General features: G+C 44.7%; 1 protein-coding gene across 11 annotated transcripts in view; it reads right to left on the reverse strand.

The window, feature by feature from the left end:
• CELF4 (CUGBP Elav-like family member 4) overlaps positions 1 to 25,816 on the reverse strand; it is an 860,161-nt gene that overhangs the window by 16,133 nt on the left and 818,212 nt on the right. For all 11 annotated transcript variants that reach the window (XM_045021207.1, XM_045021203.1, XM_045021206.1 and 8 more), the window contains one exon: positions 15,786 to 15,952. In XM_045021207.1, coding sequence (XP_044877142.1) covers positions 15,825 to 15,952 — 128 coding nt within the window. In that variant the 3' untranslated portion in view covers positions 15,786 to 15,824. The remainder of the gene's footprint in view (positions 1 to 15,785; positions 15,953 to 25,816) is intronic.

A 25,816-nucleotide genomic window follows, 5' to 3' on the forward strand; every position in this document is an offset into this window, starting at 1 on the left:
TGATGTTACAGCCCAGTGAACTTTAGTAAATAACTAAAATGCCCTTTGGCGTAATTTAGAATTGAAATGATAATTGGGCCAAACTGGGCCTCAACTGGTGTAGCTCCATTGACTTCACCCCCCCATTGACGTAGTGGAGCTGCCAATTTACTCTAGCTGAGGAGATGGTTCCATTATTGAAATGGCTATTAACTTTCTGGGGCACGTGCACTCTGTTCTTATTCATTGTGCTGCTCAGTTGGGAACTACTTATCAGCTGCCATTCCAGTTCCCCCCTCTTGTTTACTGTTCGATCCAGTCTTACAGGAGGGTTGGGTGAAGCTCTGCTGAGTATAAGAACGGAACAGGGGGTGGGACTAGATACCTCCTGAGGTCCCTTCCAACCTTGTGGGGAGGGATCGCTCAGTGGTTTGAGCATTGGCCTGCTAAACCCAGGGTTGAGAGTTCAATTCTTGAGGAGGCCACTTAGGGATCTGGGGCAAAAATTGGTCCTGCTAGTGAAGGCAGTGGGCTAGACTCAATGTCCCTTCCTTTTTTTTTTTTAGGGGGAGTTCAATCCTTGAGGGGGCCATTTGGGGAACTGGGGTAAAAATCTGGGGATTGGTCCTGCTTTGAGTAGGGGGTTGGACTAGATGACCTCCTGAGGTCCCTTCCAACCCTAAGATTCTATGATTCTATGATTCTAACCACTTGAAATAAAAGCTACCTTTTCCCCAACTATAGGAGGAACGATATCTGGGAGACCCTGTTCACACCTGAAGTCTTCAGGTGTGTGCTACTGCTGAATCAAATACTTCAGAGCCTGGAATATTGATATTCAGTTGTAACCTGCCAAAGTTACCACCCTCATGAATAATTCAAATATGCAATTATTGTATTTGATATACCACTGGAAGCCACTGTGCAAATGAGAAACGGTTCTAGTGCAGCTGATTGTATGTGCCTTCCAAAACCATAAGGGCATCAGTTGAAGATGCTCATGTTGGAGGAGGCTTCGCTGCATCATCTTATTAAGATTCTTTCCAGTTCCCAGAGCAGAGTAAATTTCATGGAGTTTGTTACCCTCCTTTCCTTTGTAGCTACTTTTTAAACACTAGCAACTACAGCTCTGCAGCGGGACGGGACCTGTGGGTCTGGCAGGACCCACTGCCATTATAGTGGGACTGGGTAAAATGTACATTGTTGTAGGTAGGATCAGTGGGCAAAACCACCAGACTGCAGTAATTTGCTAAATTGCTTGTCTTCACAGAATCTCAGGGTTGGAAGGGACCTCAGGAGGTCATCTAGTCCAACCCGCTGCTCAAAGAAGGACCAATCCCCAGACAGATTTTTGCCCGAGATCCCTAAATGGCCCCTTTAAGGATTGAACTCACAATGCTGGGTTTAGAAACCCACTACTCGAACCACTGAGTTATCCCCCCCAATAGAATTTCAGTGGTGTCAAGCAACTATTTTTAGTGTAAGCAAGGGATAGAAAGCGATTTAATGTCTATTATAACAGGAGTTTAAACATTTTTTTACATGATTTAACAAGATTTGTGGTAAAATTGTGTCTGTATTCTGTTTATATATATAATATATTAACTGACTGTGGTATTTTTTTAGTAGCATGGGGGAATTTTTCTGTCTTGTGGGATTGGTGGGATCTCTGATTTTTGTGGCTGGGAGAGGGATAAAAGTGCAAGAAAGAATGCGGGAGCAGGTGGGACAGGGACAGAATTTAAAAAATAGTCCCATGCAGGGCTCTCCTAGCACCCACCATATACTGTTTCACAGTCTGTTTCTGCAGTAACTCTGAAGAACTTCCTGACGGCCATAATAAGAACTGGCCATTTTCAGCCTGCCAAAATGTGCTGTGAATTGACCGGAGCGATGTAAGTCACAAGTGGACCTGGAATCCTTTAAACGTTGACTTTATTATGAGTTTCGGGTTGTCCGCATTACTGTCCCTGCTAACTCACTTTTCTTTAGGATCAGCGCACAGTGCCATGACCTTGGCATGTATTGTCAATATCACACGTTAGCTGACAAAAATAATGTTTGTGATGGAGATACTGTTATATTTCTGGAACCAGCAGAGAAGGAGATAGACAGGCAGAGGGAACTGATAGACATACAGCTGTCTGCTGAGGTGGATTTATTGTTCCGGCTGCAACACTAACAGGAAAGTGAGGCTTTGCACTGGGGAGGGGCTCAAACTCTTAAAGGGACAGGACATCATATTCCTAAACCTTACTTTAAAAAACTTTCCAAACACATATACATTATCGTTTACATGGCTAACATGGAACACTATATAACCCAACTGAAAGTTGCATGGACTACTGCAGACTCTTAAATTGCAAGGTATTATTCTGCCCTGGAATAGCAACTCACTAACTAAACCATTTTTAATTTCAGGCACACAACTGATTTTCTCATTCTTTTGGGCTAAATATGGTGATGGTGGTGCAACAGTGTTATGAACAACTGGACAAGTTGGTGGCAAGAAATCAGCTGGAGCTGGTATAGAATTAACTGGATCTGATATCAATGTTTCTTCCAGAAACTCATCAAAATTAGGAGTTGTAATGGAAGGAGGCTCAATTGGAGGAAGAGAAAGTCCTACTGGAACATCCCCAGAGTCCGGTACTAGTTGAGGCTGCAACTAGTCCATATGTTATTTCCAGAAAGTACCAGGTCCTGTTCATTTTACAAGTTTTCCAAGTACCCAGTTTACTCCACAACGATAGCTGCGAGTCCACACTAAGTCTCCAACTTGAAAAGAACAATGACGAGTCACATGTTGACAATCAGTTTGCATAGCTTAGGATTTGGCTACCCTTGAGGCAACATCAGGATGTAGCAGGTTTCAACAGGTACACAAAGATTGCTCCAAGAAAAGAGTTGCAGGTGACTAATGGATGGTAGTATGTGGTGTGTTTGTGTAGACAAGCAAGAAATTGTCCAATTTCTGCTGATGACTCAGAATAGACTTGTTAACTTTTAAGGCATGTTTAAGTGTTTGTACAAAGAATTCCACTAGTCTGTTTGCAGCAGGATGGAAAGGAGCTGAGCATATGTGCTGAATTCCATTTGAAGCTAGGACCCTCTACAATTCTTCAGAACACAGTTGAGGTCCATTGTCACTCACCAACTGTAACACTAAGCCAAACTGGCCAAACAAGGTCTGAAGATGTCCAGTAGTAGCTGTAGTAGAAGTTATTCTGAAAACTTCTGGCCATTTTGACTATGACCAAAACCATATAACCTTCCAAAGGTCCAGCAAAGTCCAAGTGAATATGTGTCTAAGGAGACTGAGGCCACGACCCTGAGCTGGGCCATGATCATGCTGAATTTGCTGACACGTAGCATAGCACTTCACCTTCCTCTCAGTCTCTTTGTCAATCTCCAGCTACCAGACATGACTCTGGGCTATGGCCTTCATTGGCATAATGCCAAGATGACCTTAGTGAAGAGCTTCGAAAACCTGAGATTGAAGTGATTTTGGAATGATCACTCACATTCCCCGTAAGATGCAACCGCGATTCACTGATAATTCATGTTGACATGACATTAATTGTGTAAACTGGGGATTTTTGATCCAATATTGTACTCTGTAGTACCATCTCCTTCACAAGAGAAAGTACATCATACATAGTAGTTTCATTGTTGATGTCAGTACTAGTGATGGGTAACCTACCCATCAAATTGAGATAGAACACTTTTTCTGAAGTTTCTTTGGGTCAACGAGAACTTTACCATGGTCGGCATGAAAGCCCATAAACATTCCCATGCTGAATCCTTTTATGGAACTGAAGACTATAGGAATGAGCTGAAAATAGTGGTGCCCATTGTTGCATATGAGCAGCAGCTAATGATAAAATTCCATGTTTCGGTTCAAAAATTGAAAGTAATGGACGATGCTCCATCAGCAAGGTAAAATGTCTACCACACAGATAGCTATGCAACTTCCAAATTCTGAAGCTAATGCTGAGACAGCTTCTTGCTCTATTTGTGCATAGTTCTTCTCTGGAATAGTGAGTGTTCATGATGTAAAGGCAATTGATTTCTCCATGTCATTAGAAAAAATGTGGGAAAGAATCACACCCACTCCATATGGTGAAGCACCACAAGCCAATTCCAATGGTAGAGAAGCATCAACATGCATAAGAACTTCAGCTGATGTCAACAGTTTCTTGGCTTCCTTAAATGTATACTCACACTCTTCAGCAGGGCTGGATTTACACCTTACACAGCAACTTTAGCAACTGGATTTACACCAAGGCACATCAACTTTAGCGCTCCCACCCCCGCCTACAGTTGACCTTTGTGTTTTCTGTAAAAAATGAAAACTTTTAAGCCACTTTTAACTTTTAGGTGCCCCTAGGCATGTGCTTACTGTACCTAAATGGCAATCCAGCCTTGCTCTTCAGTCCATTTCCATTTTTTCTTTGGTTGTAGGAGTTCATGTAAAGGTGTAAATACCGTCACCGGATCAGGCAGAAAATCACGATAGTAGTTAAGTAGTCCTAAGAATGAATGTATCTGGTGATGGCACTTAAAAAACAACCTTCTCTTTCTCTTAAACCCAATGCATCCATTACATGTACAAGGTGTTCAACTAAAGGTTTGGAAAATGTCACATTTGTCTGACGTACTCTGTCTATGGTCTCCCAAATGCTGCAAGACAGGATACAAATTTTGAAGATGATCCTCTTGATCATTCCCTTTAGCAAGGATGTCATCCAAATTGCACTTTGAACTCCATTCAGTCCCTTCAGAATCTCACCCATGACTTTCTGGAACATGGCAGGTGCTGATGCAATACTGAAAGGCAACCTGTTGAAACAAAATACACCTTTTTGTCTGTTGATTTGAGATATTTGTGAGATGCTGAATCAATCTCCATTTGTAGTTATGCATTGAGCAAATCCACTTTACTGGAACACTGTCCACAGCAAAGAATAGCAAACAAATCTTCAATATTAGGTGGTGGATTCTGATCTGCACATAAAACTGGATTCAGTGTCACTTTAAATCTCCACAATTTCGGAATGACTCATCCTTCTTGATCACTGGTATGATGTGTATAGCCCACTCACTGTGTGAACCCAGTGACAAGACTTCAATGTTCACTAAGAGGTCGAAAGCAGCTTCCACCAGAGGCTTCAGAGCATAAGGCACAACTCTAGGCTTGCAATACTTTGGCTGGCTGTCAGAGAACAGTGAGTTTTGCTGACATGTTGCTCATCTGTTCATATCCTTTTTCAAAAACTTTGGATGTACAGTATTTCTTGAAGAGTTGGCAGTGCTTTCATGATTGCCTTGATCTAGGTCCACTTCACCTTGACCTTCTCAGGCTAAGATCTGCCAAATAATAGTGGATACTTCCCTTCAATCATATGCAAGGATAAAACAACTGACTGTCCATCTAGCTGAAGTTTCACCTGCAGTATTCCTTTTGGGACTAACTTTTCTTCGGTATAAGTCTTCAAAACTGTGAAGTTCTAGGTGAACTTGTGACAAAGTCTAGTGATAGGTAGATGAAGAAATCAATGAACCAGCAGCTCCAGTATCAAGCTTCATGCTTGTAGGACATTCTTCGATCATGGGTATAGCCCAGATGCTATCTCTGACTCCAGCTTCTGATAACATGTGTAGTGTTAGGACTTGGTGAATTTTCAGAGTGGTAGCTGTGTTAGCCTATATCAGCAAAAAGAATGAGGAGTACTTGTGGCACCTTAGAAACTAACACATTTATTTGAACATAAGCTTTCACGAAAGCTTATGCTCAAATAAATGTGTTAGTCTCTAAGGTGCCACAAGTACTCCTGTTCTTTTGACTTGGTCAGTGTCACTAGAGCACTTGTACTTTCCCACATTATGAATTCCTGACTTTGATCCTTTCTTAGGTTCAGTCATCACAGGTGTTGTCTTGGATATATGGTTATTCCGTGTTGCTGGTTGCTGAACTGTGTGACAGGTCATGGTGACGTGTCCTTTCTTCGGGCACTTTCTTCAAATAATCTGACATGCCCAGCGATTCTCCTCAGAGTGTGTAGTTTGCACACAACAGCCACATAGAAATTCCCCACATTTCCATGGTCTTCTGGCTCATTGATGTAGGAGGTAAACTCAGTTCACACTAAATTCCAGAGAATCCTTCTCTGTGGTCTCCATCGCAACCGCCACTTCAGCAGCCTTCTTGAATGTAAGCACTGATACAGTCAGTAACTTCTTCTGGACCTGATCATTGCATAATCCTAGACTAATCAGTCATGCAGGGCGTCACTTAATGTTTGTCTGTTGATTATTTGTTAATGTGGTTCTGGGTGAATTAATAAATTGTTGGTTGGTTAAGAATAAGCAAGTGCCCTGATTTGAGCAATACTGTTCAGGTTGAAAGATGATCTGGAAAGAACCCAGTGTTAGACTGGTAAGCGGATGCTTCCTGGACTCAATAAAAAGGGGCTATCCTATTAGATTTTGTTATAGATCAGCAAGCCTAGGTTGTTAGATTTCAGCTTTAAAATCTAATGGGCACCCTGGCAAATTCATAAATTGACCCCCCTTTTCATGCTTATGCCCTCTAGTGGCTGGACCACATAGGAATTTGCTTTGCCTTCAAGCTAATGGATCTAATCTGAGGCAGTAGAAGCTCATGTTTTTTAGATCTAGTGGCTCTGGGTTCAATTCATGCAGATGATCCCTCCAATCAGAGGCAATGTTACAAGTTTTGGCCCATATGAGAATTTCCTCAGTCTCTTGGCTGTGACTAAACCCCCTTGGAGAGCCACCACCATTGGGGTTTTGTGGCTGTTCTTGAACGTTTGTTAAGAGGTATTCATGTCTATAGCAAGACCCTTGCCCAATTTCGCTTGGGGTGACCAGTTGTGAAATGTACTAACGAGCCTCAGAGAGGTTATTTCAGTGTATCAGTGCCAACTGGATCACAAGAGGGTGAGAACTGGGAAGCTGCTTTCATATCTATTGTTTACCTCTGTATTATCTAATATGGACACATTGAAAGACACAGTTTTTAATGAGGAACTCTCTATAAAATAAAATGTTTGTTGTATTGTTGTATTGTTTGTTGTTGTAGCACTCCCAAGACAAACAACATAGATGCTTTAGCAACCTACCTGGGCTCATTTAGGTGCAAACACAGCAATGCTTCTGAATAGCTGCCCTGTTTTTAAGAGGAACCAGTTCCAAATATTGCTGAATGGAATTTAGCCTTGACGCTGTAATTACTGATTGTAATTTTTGAGCGAATGCAGCAATTAATTATTGTAGCTTTCCATCAGTGCATTATATTGTGTGCCAATTTTAGTATAAGATTGGTATTGAATTTGCAGCTTGCAAAACAGAAATTAGTATTTTAAAATAATAAAGTGATTAGTAATTTGAAAGGACAGTTGGGTTAAAAAATGATAGGTCAAAAAAGAAAACATATTTCTTTACCAGTTTTACTAGCACCTTAGATAATTAAAACAGAGAGAATTAGTCCCTCTTAGTCAATTTCACTTTCAGGCTCTCATGTGTTAACACAAAGCCTGGCTTGCAAACACACTGGGAGGGAATGTTTAATCCCAGTCATCACTGGAATTAGAAAAAGGAAGGAATTCCTGGAAACATTTTCATTGATCTAAGGTTTTTCCAATGTCCAATGTTAGGCCTTTCTGAATGAAGCTTCACTGAAATAAGCTTTGCTCAACTGCGTTAAGATTGGAGTTATTGCATCAACATAATCACACCAGTGCAACTTTATGTAATTTAGGCAAATCTTAAATGATGACTAAGGGATGGATAAGATAACAGTCTGTACAGGAGGGAAAGGAATTGGTTATTATGGGCCTAGGAGGTATAACTACAAGTAATGGGATTAGATTGTACTAAGGAACATTTAGGTGGATTATCACAACTAACATCCCAATAAACAACAGTAGGATCAATGAGAGTGTGGAATACTCTCTTAAAGGAAGTGGTACAAGCCTCATCACTTGGGACATTTAAAGGTAGATTGGACAAATGAAAATTCAGTCAAAACTGCAGTTTCATGGAATCATAGAATCGTAGGACTGGAAGGAAACTCAAGAGATCATCTGATCCAGTCGCCAGCACTGAGGCAGGATTTAATATTATTTAGACCATCCCTTACAGGTGTTTGTCCAACCTGCTCTTAAAAACCTCCAATGATGGAGATTCCACAACCTCCCTAGGTAATTTGTTCTGGTGCTTAACTATCCTGACAGTTAGGAAGTTTTCCTAATGTCTAACCTAAATTGCCCTTGTCGCAATTTAAACCCATTGCTTCTTAGCCTGTCCTCAGGGGTTAAGAAGAACAATTTATCACTCTCCTCTTTACAACTGAAGTAATCTGAAGTGATAAACAGAGTTGGTCAAAAATTTTCCATCAAAACTTTTTTTCAATGGAAAAATTGGGTTTTTGAGTAAACAAACATTTCTGCAGATAGCGTCTGCTTTCCTCAAACTGTTTTTTTCCCCTGGAGAAGTGAAAACTGAACAGTTTTGTCTGGACACCAAAATATTTTGTTGGGGTGTGTGTGTGTTGGTTTTTTGATAAAAAGTTGAAATTTCCTGCAGAATGCCCCCCTTTTCTGCACAAGCATCAAACTAGACAGTTTGCGAGTCTGAACCGTCCCAGCCATCTGTATTTCCCCTGGTATATCAGATGGGGCAGAATGATCCCAACAGTGCATTCACCAATGCTTTGCTGACGGGGTTCTTCTTCACTTCCCTCTGGAGACTACTCCACTGCCAACACAGTATCAGCATCAGTAAGTTTTTTCTTGCTACTCCATCTACACTTACTTTTGCTCAGTTTCACTGCGTTACTCCTGGCTGGCCCACTCTAATCAAACCCTTTTCATCTTGGGCGTTAATAATATTCCCAGCAGAGGAGGCTACAAGATGGTCAATAACACTTTGCTGATGATTAATCACCACAATGAAGCCACGCTGTGGTAATGGGCAGGTTCTCCAGTCATATGTACGGCTCTGGATAACTGCTTTGCTGAGTTAGGGTGAAATTCACCCCCGCACAGAGGGCCAGCATGAGTCCTATGCACCAATTAACCAACCCTGGTCTTATTTGGGACTTAAGAGGTAAAATGGCTGCATGTTAGCTCTTTACACAGAGCTCAGTATCATCACTAGCGACCCGACAGGGCTGCTACACTAGGGCTGTATGCATGAGGGAGACTTACAAAAAACCCAAAGCTTGGTGACATATAAAATATCCCATAGAAAAAAAACAGAGAGCAAAATCCTGCTTCACAAGAGGGAGATGCTGTACTTTAAAAACTGCCTGTGAATTAAGTGAGACAGTCCCTGTCCATACAAGGGAGACATGGCAGGTCTGATGGGTTCACCTTGTAGTGTGATGGGTATAATACGGGGGATATCAAGACTTCCTTTCTCCCCACCCTTTGTCTGTCTTGTCTATTTAGACTGTAAGCTCTTAGGGGCAGGAATGGTCTCTTACTATGTATTTGTAAAGAGCCTAGCACAACTGGGCCCTGATCTCAGTTGGGGTCTCCTGTATTGCCAACTTCAAGTGATTAAAAATTGCAACTCAGGCCTCAAAAATCATAAGATTTTTTTTACAATGACACATTTTGGGTACTTTTTCTTTGCCTTCAGGTTTCTAAGCCTGTAGGGTACACTCTGCTCAAGTTTCCTAGCTTTTCTCTGCAACTATGAGGGCTAGAAATGTACTTAAAAACAATACAACCCCCCCAACACACAAACAAACAAATGAACAATCTCCATCCCCCAAAATGGAGTTTCTCATATAATCACAGGACTCCCGGAGCTGGGGCTTTACCTAACATCAAATATTGTGAGATTTGTGATACAATTATGAGCAATGGTAACCTTGAGGATCAGGCCTCTAGGCAGTGTTGAACTGTTACTATTTCTCCTAACTTACTATAGACTCCTAGACTCTAAGGTCAGAAGGGACCATTATGATCATCTAGTCTGACCTCCTGCACAACGCAGGCCACAGAATCCTACCCATCCACTTCTATAACAAACCCCTAACCTATGTCTGAGTTACTGAAGTCTTCAAATTGTGGTTTGAAGACCTCAAGCTGCAGAGAATCCTCCAGCAAGTGACTCATGCCCCACGCTGCAGAGGAAGGTGAAAAACCTCCAGGGCCTCTGCCAATCTGCCCTGGAGGAAAATTCCTTCTTGACCCCAAATATGGCGATCAGTTAAACCCTGAGCATGTGGGCAAGACTCACCCGCCAGCACCCAGGAAAGAATTCTCTGCAGTCACTCAGATCCCAACCCATCTAACATCCCATCACAGACCACTGGGTATACTTACCTGCTGATAATCAAAGATCAATTGCCAAAATTAATTGCCAAAATTAGGCTATCCCATCATACCATCCCTTCCATAAACTTATCAAGCTTAGTCTTAAAGCCAGATATGTCTTTTGCCCCCACTACTCCCCTTGGAAGGCTGTTCCAGAACTTCACTCCTCTAATGGTTAGAAACCTTCGTCTAATTTCAAGTCTAAACTTCCTAGTGTCCAGTTTATACTATGGCAGGGCTAGGGCAATGGGAGGTGCAGGTGAGGCTAGTCTGTGTCCACATGTCCGTGGCTGGATAATATGGAGCAGACACTGCTCTCACTGTTAGCAATGTGCCAGCAGTGGCTATGTAGAGTTATATTCTGGCTCATACACTTGTCCCTTAGGTACTGTAATTTGCACCTATAATTTTGCAGTAATCTACAGTACACTGGTGCTCCTAAGAATGGGCATCCATGTGAGTAGCAGATTCTACTACTTATTTTTTTCATTATTTCATGCATTTACTATCTGACAGACACATAAAGTATCTCAGCCTCCCATTCCTAAGGGGAGGTTTGTAATAGAATATATTGATTTTGGCCTCAAATGATCCTCTTTTATTTCTTTTGCTTTCTTTCCCCCCTTCCTCTTGGTCCACCCTTTTGTAATTAGAAAGAAACGAGAGAACAGAAGGCAGCCATTTTGGAAGTATTCTGCCATATGAATCCTCCTGGGTTTTGCTCACTGCAGTTTGTGATTTTATCTGCCACATCACAGCAATTTTTTTTTTTTTTTTAGTGTTTGACAGCTACTTTAGAGCATTAGTGAGGAAAACCAAGGACTTTAAATCAATGTGGCCTAAACCAAATTGGGTCATAAAAGGGAGATTAGATAAAACATGAATCCAGAATGAAAGAGAGGATTTTTTTTTGGAGGGGAGGGGGAAAAAAGAAAAGATTCTTGTGTTATCCTATCAGGCTGGATTTAGCTCACATGTCTGCTAGAAACCTCCTAATTTCATAAAGGAATCCAATAAAACAAATGTTTCCCCTGGAAAGGCGCCAATTCAGAAAGGGTCTTAAGCACATGCCCAATTTAAAGCACGTGTAGCTGCACTGAAGTCAATGAGCTGACTTATGTGCTTTAAGCTAGGTGTAAAATTAAGTATCTTAATGAACTGAGTCTGAAAAAACCCATTACCCAGGCTATTATATAATGTTCTGTCAGTTCAGTGTGTTGGTTACCTCACAACTTTGCAGTATCTATCTAGCTTTGCCTCCCTGGCTTTTGGTCCCCATCATGGATCTCTTTAGGAACCTTGTTTCTACGTACGGCTCGACCTCCAATGAGTATGCTTAACTGATGGTATCTCTTATTCCCGCTGTAGCAGAGATGGGCCGAAAACAGGATCTGAATGCCGCTGAATCTCCACGAAACCTCCTGGTCTTCCCCATTCTAGCTTGCCAGACTACCACCTTCATTTCATTCCAACCCCTCCCCAAGATGCACAAGGGGCCCCATGCTCAGAAAGGCAGCCTTCCTTTCCACCTGTGCCCACCTGCAATTCAGCCACAGCTGCATATGAGGCAGACACAGGCGCAAGTCACTCATATCTGCACCTGCTTTTCCTTCTGTTACACTTGCAATTTTACACCTAAATTGTGCCAGCGCAAACTTCTCCTGCTACAAGGGAGCTGGCCCTCAGCTCTGTCAACATTTACACCAAGGAATGAGGCAATTAGAAAATAATGGTTGTTTGTTTATTTAGGAGGCATCCAATCAGGATGAGGACCCCACTGTGCTGGGCACCACACCCCCCCCTATAATTACAGGCACTATAGGCAGAGGGTGGAGCAGATTGGATGGCACTGGAATGGGTTACTGAGGGAGGTGGTGGAATCTCCATCCTTAGAGGTTTTTAAGGTCAGGCTTGACCAAGCCCTAGCTGGGATGATTTAGTTGGGGATTGGTCCTGCTTTGAGCAGGGGGCTGGACTAGATACCTCCTGAGGTCCCTTCCAACCCTGATATTCCATGATTCTAACAGCTGACTCTGTTTTACTGAAAAACCTGAGAGAAGCTCAGTTAAAACCCGGACTGCGTGGGAGGCTAAGGTACTCAACAATTAGAATACTCTGTGCAGAATAGTTGCTTCTGCTCCACAGAAGCCAGGGCAGAAAATAAGCTCTGAAGGACAAGCAGATTTCTGACACTAGCTTGTTTCTCATGACCAGACAATTACTTTTTGTATAATTTATTAGTAAAAACCACTTGCCATACCCAGGAGCAGCCCTCTTATAATAAGTCAGTGTATGCAGCTCAGCGCTCATGATTAGCCTTATCACGACAAACCAGTGTGTGCAGCCCCATGCTTAAGAGCCACCCTACAATAACGAGCCAGCGTGTACAGCCCAGGGCTCATGATTCACCTATAACAACAAAGAAGTGTGTACAGCTCAGCACTCAGAGCTACCCCACAATTCTAAGTCAGTGTGCAGCGCTCAGTATTCAGGGTGAGATTTTCAAAACTCAGCGGCACTTGCACTCCTAAATCTCTTAGATGCAACGGAAAATCTCTTAGGAGCACGGGTGTACTGTGTTAAGAAATTAGCCTGCATGCCTCCAGCACCTGCAATAAGAAGCCAGCATGTGCACAGGATGATGAAGCAAAAAAGCATTTGGATATGGAAACATATTTCAGTTTCAAGCTTCCAAGAGGCCTTGTCATAAGCAAGGAAAAGAAAAGGTATTTTAAAAAGGGTGGAAGAATACTTTGGCAATCATCTTTGTATAATCGTATACAAAGGACATCCTAGATTACTGAGACTGCATCTTTCTTGAGCCATTATCGCCCGGAGAGATTCAAATGACCTGTGTGAAATTAACATGTTCAACTAATGCATTTGTGGAGAGGGAGTTCCTTAATCCACTTCATGTCTTGCCTCCAGTGCATTGATTCTAGAGGGAACAGAGTTTTGCTGCGAAGATTAGAATCGGGTACTTTCAGTGATACTCTACCTATCAATTAAAGATGGGAACCTGGGACTAGAACACCCTGGAAGGTTGGGGAAGGTCAAATCTGGGCAAATGATGGATGACCCCTAATTCTGTGATGGCCTGAATCAAAATCTTAGATCCCCCAACCCCCAAATGTTGGAAAAGTTTGGAAATCCAAAACGAATCTTTGCAGTCCAGGTACATCTCTGGTACTGGCCTTCTAACAGAACTTGCATATAGCTTTAACTATGGAATGGCTGGCTACCCCATCTCCATAATAAACCATTCATCCATATATATTTTCCTAGGAACTGGGAAACCAGCCAATGCATAACATTTTGGGACTAGCGGGATGGGGGCTGAGTGGAGTTATGGACGGTCATCAGGAAGAAGAGCAATATCCACTCACCAGATCGAGGACAATGGTTTCTACCTTACCGTGTGCTGTCACACTGTAACTTGCCAAACCATACACCATGCCATGCCCTTTTTGGAAAGGGATGCCTCTGGCCTTTGAAGATAGGAGCTGAACTATCATCAGTGATGCCTTAATGCCACCATGCTATGCAGTCACCATCAGAAATACCAGTGTTCTACCAATGCAGCACCAGGCTGGCTGCTTCTGCACCACCTATCAGCATGCGTTTCATTTTCGGTAGCTAAATGGTAGGGCACTATTAGTGTAGTAATGGCATCACTTTGAGTTGGAGACGAGAACCAGCTGTTGCAGGGACAGAAATGTATAAATTTTCAAAAGCACCTAAGTGACTTAGGATCCTACTTCCCATTTTCAAAAACCACATATGGCCCAGATCCTCCCGTATTTAGGTGCTTAACTCCCACTGAAATAAATCAATGGGAATTAGGTGCCTAAACACCCTGGAGGGTCTTGGTCTTAGAAGCCTCCGTCCCACTGAAAATTCTCAGCACCTATGGGTATAGCTACACTGCACACTGGGGTATGGTGATACAGGGATAAGAGCCCTGCAGCATGGCCACCATTGACTCAGATCAGCTGACTCAGGCTCATGGGGATTGGGCTGTGAGGCTAAAAATTGCTGGGCAGACATCTGGGCTCAGGCTGGATCCCAAGCTCTGGGACTCCCCACTCTCACAGGGTCCCAGAGCTCAGTCTCCAGGCCGAGCCTGAATGTCTACACAGCAATTTTTAGCCCCAGAGCCCAATCCCCATGTCAGCTGACCCAGGCCAGCCGGTTTTTTTTAATCCCTGTGTAGATGAAACGTAAGCCTGGGTTCTAATTCAGGTTTGAACCCAAGCCCCGCATCCATACACACACAAACCAGTCTAACTCAGGTCAGCAAGCACTCAGGACCCAAGTCATATAACCTCCACTGAGGGGGTGGTTCAGAACCCAAGTCCTGCTGTGACTTAGGTCCATGCCTGAGTGGACACAGCTCAAGCCAGAAGGTCTGCTTAGGGCAGTGTGGAGGTGTTAACATGGTTGTGAGACCCCCGGGTCCAGCAGTTGTAAATCCAATTTACAATGCAAAGCGGATGACCACGTGCAGGCTTGGAAGAGGACAGTCCACTAGCCTGGGTCCCATCGATCCATGTTTACGATGCAATGTAGACATACCCTACATGACTTTTGAAAATGGGACACTTAGGATCTTTTGAAAAGTTTACCCAAAGCCTAGACTCCATTTTGCTGCAAGGGGCAGGCTTAAATTCCACCAAAACAAGTGAGTTGTGCTGATATTTTGGGCACTGCTGTATGTACTTAGAAATTCCCTTAGAGTACCAAGTTTGCTGCCCCCCAACAGCAAACAATTTACTGTCCATGAGGCTAAGCTTGAGGTCATTATTCCGTTTTTAACCAAGTCCTCACTCCAGCAAAGCTCCTGTTGGCTTCAGTGGGAGTTTTAGCCGAGTAAGGAATTAACAGAAGCTGAGTGAGGACATGAGCATGAATTCCTTTATCCATTTCTCTAGTTTAGCAAGGAGGATATTAGGGGATATTTAGGTGTCAAGGAGACTTATTTACAGGAACTTGTCATGCTGAGATGAAACTGGGTATGAACTATACCATATGAAGAATGCTTTGGAACGTTTGTAACACGGAGCTACTGCTCTATACGCCGGACTGGTCCAACTGCCTGGAATTAAGCTGCAGCCTGATTCCCAACTCTTAATTACTGGTCTTCTTTGGCCTCAGAATCCTTTCTATGGCTGAGCAGGTGACCAGAACAACTGCTATCCTCCCTAGTGGTCAGGAAGACTCATCACAGTCACGTGACCCTTCCCACATTTAGCCTCTTTCTGCCTCTCTTTCTACCAAAGTGCGCACACAACCAGTTCCTATTTTGTGTGTGTGTGTCTGTGTGTGTGGTGGTGTGGCTCTAGCCAGAGATCGGGTGGAAAAGATAGAAGCCAGAGAATCGCAGAACTAATCTTTAGGGTCCACAACACAGACTCTGTACGACAACAAGTGACGTCCCCTTGCCCGTGCAGTTACCTGTGCTAGTCATGTGTATCCAGCGGTTCCCACAACTCTTCAGTAGGGGCGGTTAGCATCCTTCGGCCTCTTCAGCTGCACCTTCAGCCTCTTCATGCCAATCTGGAAACCATTCATAGCCTGGATGGCAGCCTGGGCACTGGCGGGGTTGTCAAAACTCACAAACCCTGTCAAAACACGAGGCAAGGCAGGGGGTTTAACGAACTGAAGGGGGCTGCAGAACTACATGCAAGACCACTTAGAATGAACATGGGGTGGGGGCGAGGAAAGGCTTGGGGAGGTGGGTGGGAGGGAGGGTGAGGGGAAGATGGTTGCCAATGGGGTGGGTTGTTACAGGTCACAGTGTCGGAGCCGAAAGCAGTTCCAGACATTACACCACACAACGTCCAGGGTCCTGAGTGTTTGCGCCTCAGCATTAATGCCCGCAGCTCTGAGGCCAGGCCAGCTCTAACTGCGAGTTGGCACTTGTTATGAGTCGTTTTCAAGGCGCTTATTCTGTGTGTCTCTCTCCCAAGGCTGGGGTAAATCTGCTTCTACCACCCTTGATGTTTCCCTCTTATCTGCTCTGCAGCGCCTTCTCCTCTCCCCGCGGCATGGGAACGTGATATATCCATAACTACTTGCTTATGATGACAAATTAAATATGGGGGCAACCCAATGTCCTTCCCAGACCAACCTGAGCTGGCTCATACCCTAGACCATCAGCACTAAAAACTTGAACAGTTACCACTTGAAGTGAAGGAGCAGCTCCATTAACTGCTAGCAGTAGCAGACTCTTATTCACACCTTTGAGGGAGGCAAACACCCCCACCTCCCTAATGGGGGTTACATGCAGAGCTCGGGTTACTTTGCATGGCATCTAGACAGCACTGCGCTTTGCGAGCAGGCATGTAGAGCTCGCTGGGATGGGATCCCCCTTAGTGACTGGACATGTAAATGGGGCAATTATAATGGGCTAAGGGGACCACTTTGGGACCAGACGAGCGAGGGGAGGTCAGTTCCCAGCATGTTGAGACAGAGTCCGAATGGAGCTGCAGCTAGCACAAGTCCATGGTGTGCTGGAGAAGCCGGCTTAGTTTGCATACTTGGAACTGAGTCTTATTTATTATTTTTTAATGGTGGAGAGCGGAGCTTGTCATTGTGGCCTCGCCCCCAATGGCTGGAGGCCATTATAACGACATGGATGCTAACGGGATTAGCTACTACTTGGGGTCCTACTTTAGATCTAGCAATAGAAACCCGTGCTTCTGAAGATTGCTGGGAGTTCTGCCCTCCCTTCCGAGTGTGCATTTAGCTGGTGACTGTAGTGTTCAGAGCAGCATGAGGCCACCGCAACATGCAAGAAATGCCCCTCATGCTCCAGCAGTGAGCATCCTCACATTGGGTCTGTGCATGGATGCTGTGGAACAACAGCCTGTGCTTCAGACAAAACCTTTTAGCCCTCTGTGGTCATCCTCCTACACAGGGCTCTGGCAGCACAACCATCCCTCGGAGTCCAGGGGCTGCTGACAAACAGGGTGAGCAAAGAGGCAGTTTTAGAACCCCCAAAAGCTAAGGGTGAGCCCTTCTGACAGACACATACCTGCCCCTGACAATGGAATGGAACTTGGTTCACAGCCCTGCACCTCCATATGCTCAGAGTCCTCATCAGTGTCTCATCTCTGATCTAATCCCAGGTTATCAGCAAGTCTCACATGCTACAGGACTGAAGTCTTTCACGAATCACATACAGACGCACACACACAAACCAGTCTTAAACCTGCATGCTCTGCCTTTGGCTGTTAATGCAGCTCTGTGAGAGGCCGGGAAATGAAGTTACGGGTTACATCAAGGTGAGACGATATCCTAAGTGAGTGTCGTAGTCACATCTTCAAGTGGTAATGCTGGGTCAGCACATGGAAGTAACCTGGGCTCTCTTCCCCTGCACCGAAGTCAGTAATCAGGTCTTTGTGGAGTTGTCCTTAGAACACAGCACAGATGAGGGGGGTTCTGGTATTGCAGTGGGGAAGATGAGAGCAAAGACCTTTGCTTGCCCCGCATGCTAGGTCTCATTTTCTTGGCAGAAAACTGGAGCGCAATGGTAGGTGAAACTCATGAAAGAGTCAATCAGATCTTGGATGTTGTTAGATAATTATCCTGCCCCTGGGCTCATGGATCAGCCAATAAGAGGTCTGATAATGTGATGATCCTAGGTTGTGTTTGATTGGTTGACTGACTTGTCACTCAATAGGGCTCTGATCCTGCTGCCAATGAAGGAGCTAGCAAAGCTCCCATGGACTTCAGTGGAGCAGGAGCAGACCCTGGGAGCTCCAGTGGGTGTATTTCCCAAGATCCATAAGTTGAAATTGCTATTCACCTGGCCCATGTCTTTGAATGTAGCTCTTAATAAGAGCTGTTTCGCCCCCTAACTCTCTTCTAGACTGTCAATGCTCTTACTCCAGACATGAGAAAAACATGCCTCCTTCAGAGATGGGCTGGTTTCAGCTGGGTAACTACCAACAGTCATGTGTTGACCTGCCTCTGAATGTGGGGTTCCATCCCCTCAGCTGTCTCCCTTGCAAAATACTGTGTGCCCACCGTTTCCACAGCCCAGGACCCATCTGTCTAGGACTTACATGATGTTACAAGGGTGCTAATTAGTGGGTGTCTGGTTGGGCACTCCTGAAGGTGGCGCCACAGGTGGGAACTTAAATTCTCAAAGACAAGAAACTCCAGCTGCGTGTCAGCAAGATGCTCTATTGTGCTGCTTTTCTACAGAGGCAGCGGGATTTAGTGGGATTTGTTTTGTACCAGTACATCTATGTTAGGGCTTTACACTGGAGTAACGACACTGATTTAGTTACTCCATTGACAGTTTTTCTGTTCTGGACAAGCTCAAAGACTTATGATGGTGCTACTAAGCCATAGCTTTTACGGGAGACATCTAAGGGTGACTGTTCTGTGCAACACCCCACGGAATACCAAACAGGTGGCACTTCCAAAGATGATAGAAAAGGTGGTCACCCACCATGTTGCACAGAGAGCTTAGGGAAGAAAAGCAGGGAGAGATACCTGGATGTTCTTTGGTATTGGGTATGTACCCTGGGCCAGGCTTAGGTTCTTTAGAATGTCCTTTTTTCAGACTTCTTTCATCATGGCGCGAAAAATGCTCTGCTAGCCAGCAGCTGGTGTGGTATTTCCCAGGAGCAGAGAGCCAGCGTCTCCAGTCTGAAGGTGATCGTTTTGGCCGTGAGTGGCCTGATGTGCCTTGGAGGCTCTGATACACTCAGCTCTACACACCCTGTATTATTCCTGGGGGATGCTTTGCAGGCTGGTAAGCCAGTTACCCGGACTCCAAATAGCAGAGATGCTCTGGTTCAACCTGAAAACTGAGATGCCACAGTGCTAGGCAATCGATTGTTAGACAGCAGTGACTACAGTGTCAAATCCTTTTCTCTTTTCAGGTCAGATGCCTGCTAGTGGATTAGATAACTGCCACCCGTGCCATTTTTCTTCTAAGGAGACTTTGCAAGCAGGATAATGACAATGAGCAACATTTTGCTCTCCGTTATTCAAGGGTGAATCCAGAGTCACTCCACCAACTTCAGCAGATCTACTCCAGTTTTATACTGGCATCACTAAGAGGAGAATTTGGCACAAAAATACAACTTAAACATTTTACCGAATGTCTTTAATTCCGGGGTCTTCTGCTATTGACTTTAAAGCACAACTTTAATGCACCACCCATTCTGGTAACACCCCCTATTTTTAACATCTCCCCTGCATTGTGGTCTCCACTCTTGAAGGACAAAGAAAGAGAGGGAGAGATTAAAAAAGCTTAAAGCAGTTTCTGTGCATCAGTTAATTAATAATCAGAGAAATATATGTACCAGTCCGTAGATGGTTGGTAGGAGGACAGGATTTTGTGATAAATCTATTTTATGTTTTTTTTCAGGGATTATGTAAGAAGGCTGCTCTCATATATGATTTACCAAGGTAGTGAAGGATCAAGAAATTTGCTAGGACTGCAGCTTGGGGCGTTTAATCTCCCTTGTTCTGCACTACTTCTTAGCATATGTGCAAGGTGCCTCAAGTGGCACGTGACCAGGATTCATCACTGAATTTGATCCGCTGGTTGGATCATTAGCCCGGCCCAGACTGGGTACTGACAGGGAGTGTGATGTGAACGCTGATCCATGCCTCCCTGTTTTGCACTGCACTTCCAAAAAGTTGTCAACTACAAAGTCCAGGGCTTCTCCTGACCCACCTCTCCCGCCCTGACTGTGACATGAACAGTGGGCAGCAACAAGGACAGAATAACGGGGAGCTGGATTTTCCCAGTCCCCCATTTCTTCCCCTGGCTGCTGCTTCAGGCTGCAGAAAGCTGAGACTCTTAGGCGCTCTCAGGGCACAGCATGCCTTTCCCACCACAGAAACATGGTTTTGGATGGGTTGCGTCACCGTGGGGTGCTAAGAAGGTTGCTTCCTGACTGCTCTTCCATTTAAACCACCCCAGATGGGGAGTGGGGAGAATGGGGAAGAGCAGATCACATGTCTACGTCAGAGGTGTACTTGAAGGCTGCTTGGCACCCCCAAAAATTTCAGCTTTGATCCTGCAGGTCCTTGCAAGGTGCTGACAAGCACCAGAGTGGATGGTGGCCATGTGTGGGGATGAGTTAGGCTAAGCATTCAGCCTCGTCCTCAGTGGTTGTATGGTAAGTCTCAAAGTCTTGTGTGCCCACTCCCTTAGTGGCAGGGTGCAAGGAGAATGGGTGGTGTGAGGAGATACAGCCTCAGGCATAATCGTCAACCCGCAAATGAGCCTCTTGCCTACCTATGGCCACTCCTAGGTTTCACTCCTTCTGCTAGTCTGGAATACCATGGCGGCCATTGCAGCAGGCTCTCTTCAGCACACGCTCCTCCGGGCTTCCTGCTCAGCACCAGGCTTAGTGACCAGGGGCGGCTCTAGGTATTTTGCCGCCCCAAGCACGGCAGGCAGGCTGCCTTCAGCGGCTTGCCTGCGGGAGGTCCCCGGTCCAGCGGATTCGGCGGCATGCCTGCAAGAGGTCCGCCAAAGCCACAGGACCAGCGGACCCTCCACAGGCATGCCGCCGAAGGCAACCTGCCTGCTGCCCTCGCGGTGACCGGCAGAGCGCCCCCCTGTGGCTTGCTGCCCCAGACACGCGCTTGGCATGCTGGTGCCTGGAGCCGTCCCTGTTAGTGACTGCACATGGCAGGATCAAGTCCAACATGTATGTTGCCATGCAAACAATGAGACATCGCTCAGTTGCTATTAGAGATAGGCCCAAACCCAAACCAGTCCCATTGCTAGAGATCTCAGCAGAGAAGCTGAGGATGGAATGGATATGGAGAGTGACCAAACTCATGCCTACAGATGAACCTTCCAGGACATAGTTGTAACGTCGTCAGGGTGACATTTGGGGTGGCGGAGGGTGGGTGGGTGAGGGCGTGTACTTCTCATTGCTCAAGCTGTGTCTGTTCTGTGGCTAAGAGAGGACTTCAGTCTCTCGGGCTTGGCACTCTTGTCAACCACACTGAATTCGCTTTAATGAGCTGAGTGGGAAAGAAAAATACAGAACATATCCACTCTCTCAGCAGAGCTGATTCATTCAGCATGGATAACTTCCAGGAGGTTTCTGCAGTTCTTTGTAAGCGTATCGCTCCAGGGATGGCCGCTCCCTTAAGACCTTCACTTTCTCGCACTCTGTAGGCAGGAACTCCAGTGATTTCTGGAGCATGCTTGTGTTACCTTAATATTTCCAGCAAAGAGAAACAGGAAGCTAAAATGAGAACCAAAGTTGTGAAGGAAACATACTGCAAGGGCTCGTGCTACACTGGCTGAGGAATGGACTGGATTTCTTAGCAGGCCTTTTCCATCTTCATTTACTGTTATTCCTGGGTTTGTCATACCGATGAGCCAATGACCAGTGTTTGTCCTTTTTTCCTTCCCAGCACTGGAAGCATCTTCCATCAGCAGATGCAAGTCCTGCACATACTACCACTGAGCTGGGCACTGCCAAGAATCTAATCCAAGTCTGGGCAGCTCGGGAAATATTCTGTTGTCCTTAATTTCTTGGTGCTGGGATGGCCTCTGGAGAAAGCTTAGTCACAATGTACTGTTGGGATGGGGGCCGGAAAGCAGCAGCCCTTAGCTGTTCTCTGTCAGAAGAACATCTTGTGTCTAAGAAATTGTTTATCTCATGGTTAAAAGTGCTTTAAAAACCAAACCATGAACGAGTCACTATAAAAAAATAGTGACCCCAATTCGATTTACATCCCTTTGTTTTCCATGTATCACAACCAAGCATTTTTAAGAACTCTGTGTGCAGAGACAGAGGCAGCAGCCTTTAGCCTCAGCTCAAAGTGGTTTTAGACTGAAAGCACCTGGCTGCACTTTGTGCATGGGGAAAAAATTTAACCCTCCTGTTCTCCAGCTCCATGTTCTTTCTTTCCCAAGGAGTGTCCCTGTTTTGTTATGGGGTGGCCCACAGCTTCAGACTGATCTTGGTGACACTTCTCTTCACTCCAGTCCCCTGTTGAGTATGTTCTGACTTTTCTCATGTGACATCAGTGGCTAACTTGAACTGGCTGAGTCCAGCTAAAGTCAAAAGCTCTTTGGGTTGAAATAATGCCCAATATGTAGATAATTCATCCCCCACACTTTTCTGACAGCCACGCCAGCAAACAATGGCTGTTAACTTATTGTAGGTGGTCGTCAGAAGTAAATGGGAACTGGAACCCGTTGTCCTCTTTTGTTGCCTCTCCCTAATAATATGTTTGATTCGCAGGTGAGGAGGTAGCAGCCTCAATGGAAGTGGGAAGCAACTCTGGTAGTTGAGGAAAGTGTGGGATTGGATATTTATCACAGTAGCACCTAGATACCCCAACTGAGACCAGGGCCCCACTCTGTGGGGTGCTGTACATACCCGTAATCATAAACCGTTCCTGCCCCCAAGGGCTTACAGTCTAAATAGACAAGACAGACTGGAACACAGTGGCAGTGACTTGCCCAACAGCATACAGCAGGCCAGTGACAGAACCAGGAACACAACCCAGGTCTCCTGACCATGCATCCCATAACCAATCAGCTCAAAGCTCCTCTGTCGGTCACTAGAAAATGATCAAGTAACTGCATACTGTCCACAAAATCCAATCGTTTGTTGGAGGGTCCCATGCTAAATTCCTTCCATCAGTGCTAAATGGACGGCATCATCTAGATGACTAAAAGCATAGAGCTACCATAGTCAGGACTGTTCAAATAGTGTTCTACATCAATCCTAGCTGAGCAAACGACCACTCTCTCTGCCACTGAGCAGATGCACATCTATTGTCCTTCTAACGGAATACTCACAGGAAATCCACACTCAGAAACCTTGCAGCTTCAACTCACATGGTTGAATCATGAGGTCCAACAGTTGTATATTTCATCAGCACAGAATGACTACCATAGGCCAGACAAGTACTTTTGTTTAGAAAAAAAAACCCAGATAGTCACATAATTTTTTGTTTTTGATTTTTGTGGTTCTTCCCTTTTGCTTCTTTCTTCCTTTCTCCTTTCATTTTTTGTCTTCATGTTCTGCATCTGACCAGACTGTAACCTCTTTACAGTGGCCCAGATTTCAGAAGTGATGAGTGATTTTGGGTGCTCAACTTAAGACACCTGACAGGCTCCTGATTTTCACAAAGATGCTGAGCCATTGAAAAATCAGGCCACTTTTTCGTCTCTTAAGCTGGGCATGCAGCAAAATGAGGCAATGAAAATCACTAGTCACTTTTGAAAAATTAGGCCTGTGTGTTATTTAGGGTCTATTGTGTACCATCCAAAAGGTATGGCTGAATGTTATTTATTGATAATTAATTAAGAATAATAAGGAAAGATATATATAGGCTGCCATTCCATGTGTCTAGATTTGCTCTGAGAAAATAACAGGTCAGGGGTCAAGGAAACTAGATGTAAAAAATGAGGGAGGGTTAAGGACAGTGCATGGCTACTGCGTACCTTTCCCTGACCCAGGTGGAGGGTAGATTGAGCCAGCTGCACAAGGACTTTTAAAACTGCAGGCAAAAATGTGCATGTAATTGGGTGCTTTATTTGCACATGCAGTTAACATCACTGACTGCATGATTTGTGTATATTGCACACACAAGTGGCCTATTGGACACATAACTGCCCGTTTACATGAGCAACTGCCTGACTTGTGCATGCTGTGGTGGTAATTGCACATGAAAATTAGGCGCTCACTTTTAAAAACACAATAACCTATGTCATGCTGACCATGCCAGTGTTAACTAGAGCCAGCTCCCCACCATTCAGCGAAGGGGAGACCCAGAGAAGCATATCTCCTGCACTGTAGGGGCTGGCACAGGTAGCAGGGTACCCTACCTATCTTAAGTCCTTATATGGTCCCCATTACTCTAGTATCTGAGAACCTCACAATTGTCATTGTATTATCCACACAGCACCCCCGTGAAGGAGGAAAGTACGGTTATCCTCATGTTACGTATGAGGAACTGAGGGGTCAGAGAGCAACTAAGTGACTTGCCCAAGGTCACACAGGAAGTCTGTGGCAAAGCAGGGAAATGAACCAGGGTAACACTCCAATCACTGGCCCATCCTTCCATCACTGGCCCTCTGCTGCATCTCTGCAAGTCCACCTGGATTTCAGGAGATCCATGGGTTTAGGGGGATAAACCCTCCCCGTTCCCCAGGGGGAGAGCACATCAATCCTTGCCTGCCCACAGAATCATTAGGTGGGCTCTCCCTGCAGTACAAACTCAGGGAGTTCCCCGTGCCCTGCATGAGAAAACCCTGCTTAGGGGACAATGTGCCCTGAGTGAAGATATACTGCTCCTAACGTGCTGACAGCTCTTTACAAAAAGTAAATAATAATGAAGAATAATAACCTGCAATTGTCTGGCTGCTGGCCCACCTGCTGGGGGAAAAGTGCGTCGCTTTGCCCTTGGTCTGTCTCAGAACGTGCCTCACTTTGATTGCTAAAGCCACCAAATTGTGAGGCACCAAAGTGGGAAGAATTTTCTGTGGGGGAAGAAATAGTCTGCCTCAAAACAGCTTCTCGTGTCAGTGTCAGAGCCTGCCCCTCTGCTGCCTGTCCCCTCCGCCTCCGCATTACCTCAGCCCCTTTCCTTTCTCATCTCTTCTATTTACTGATGCCCCTTAATTTCCCTCTGCCCTCGTTAATTAGTCCTATTGATGAATGGAGGGTTTCATTTAATTATTCTGCAAGGTCTTTACCCGGCCATGTTCCTTAAACCGTGCACTAGTTGCCGTCTTGCAATTTTTTAGCACTGTAAAGAATTTCAGGATACACTTTGTATGAAAGTAGCTCTATAATGTACATGTGTATTTGAAGGCATTGTATTATAATGTGATTTATGGCTACTGAAATCCTCAGTAATGGAGTATGTCTGAAGACCAAGGACATCATTTCGGCTATTTTCCAGTGTCTAATGGAGTTGGATGACTTTTGGAATATTTAACCTTGTGCTGGAGTTTTACCATGTCTTGGTGCAATAGATATATAGGTAAGAAATATTTCTGCTCTGCATTTGGAAAGAAGCAGGATGATGTATTCATATCTTAAAGTGATAATAAAATACATCTCTATTCCATCAGTTACTAGGGAGGATGTACAGCAACGATTAAAGTTAAACATGTTTAAATCTGCAGGACCAGCGCATTTTCATCCAAGAGTATTAAAAGAAGTGGCCAAGGAGTTCTCTGAACCATTAACTTTGATTTTTAACAAATCTTGGTACACTGGGGAAGTTTCCGAAGACTGAGAAAAAGCTAACGTTGTGCCAAGATTGAAAAAGAATAACAGGATGACGTAGGAAACTATAGGCTGGTTAGTTGGACAGTCATGTGGGGCAATGTTATGGAAAGGCTGATATGGAATGCAGTCAGTAAAGAATGAAGCGATAATAGCATAATTAATGCCAATCAACACAGCTTTATGGAAAACGGGTCTTGTCAAACAAACTCGATTTTTTTCATGAGCTCACAAGTCTGG

This window comes from Mauremys mutica, chromosome 6 (assembly GCF_020497125.1).
Source record: "Mauremys mutica isolate MM-2020 ecotype Southern chromosome 6, ASM2049712v1, whole genome shotgun sequence".
NCBI lineage: Eukaryota > Metazoa > Chordata > Testudines > Geoemydidae > Mauremys > Mauremys mutica.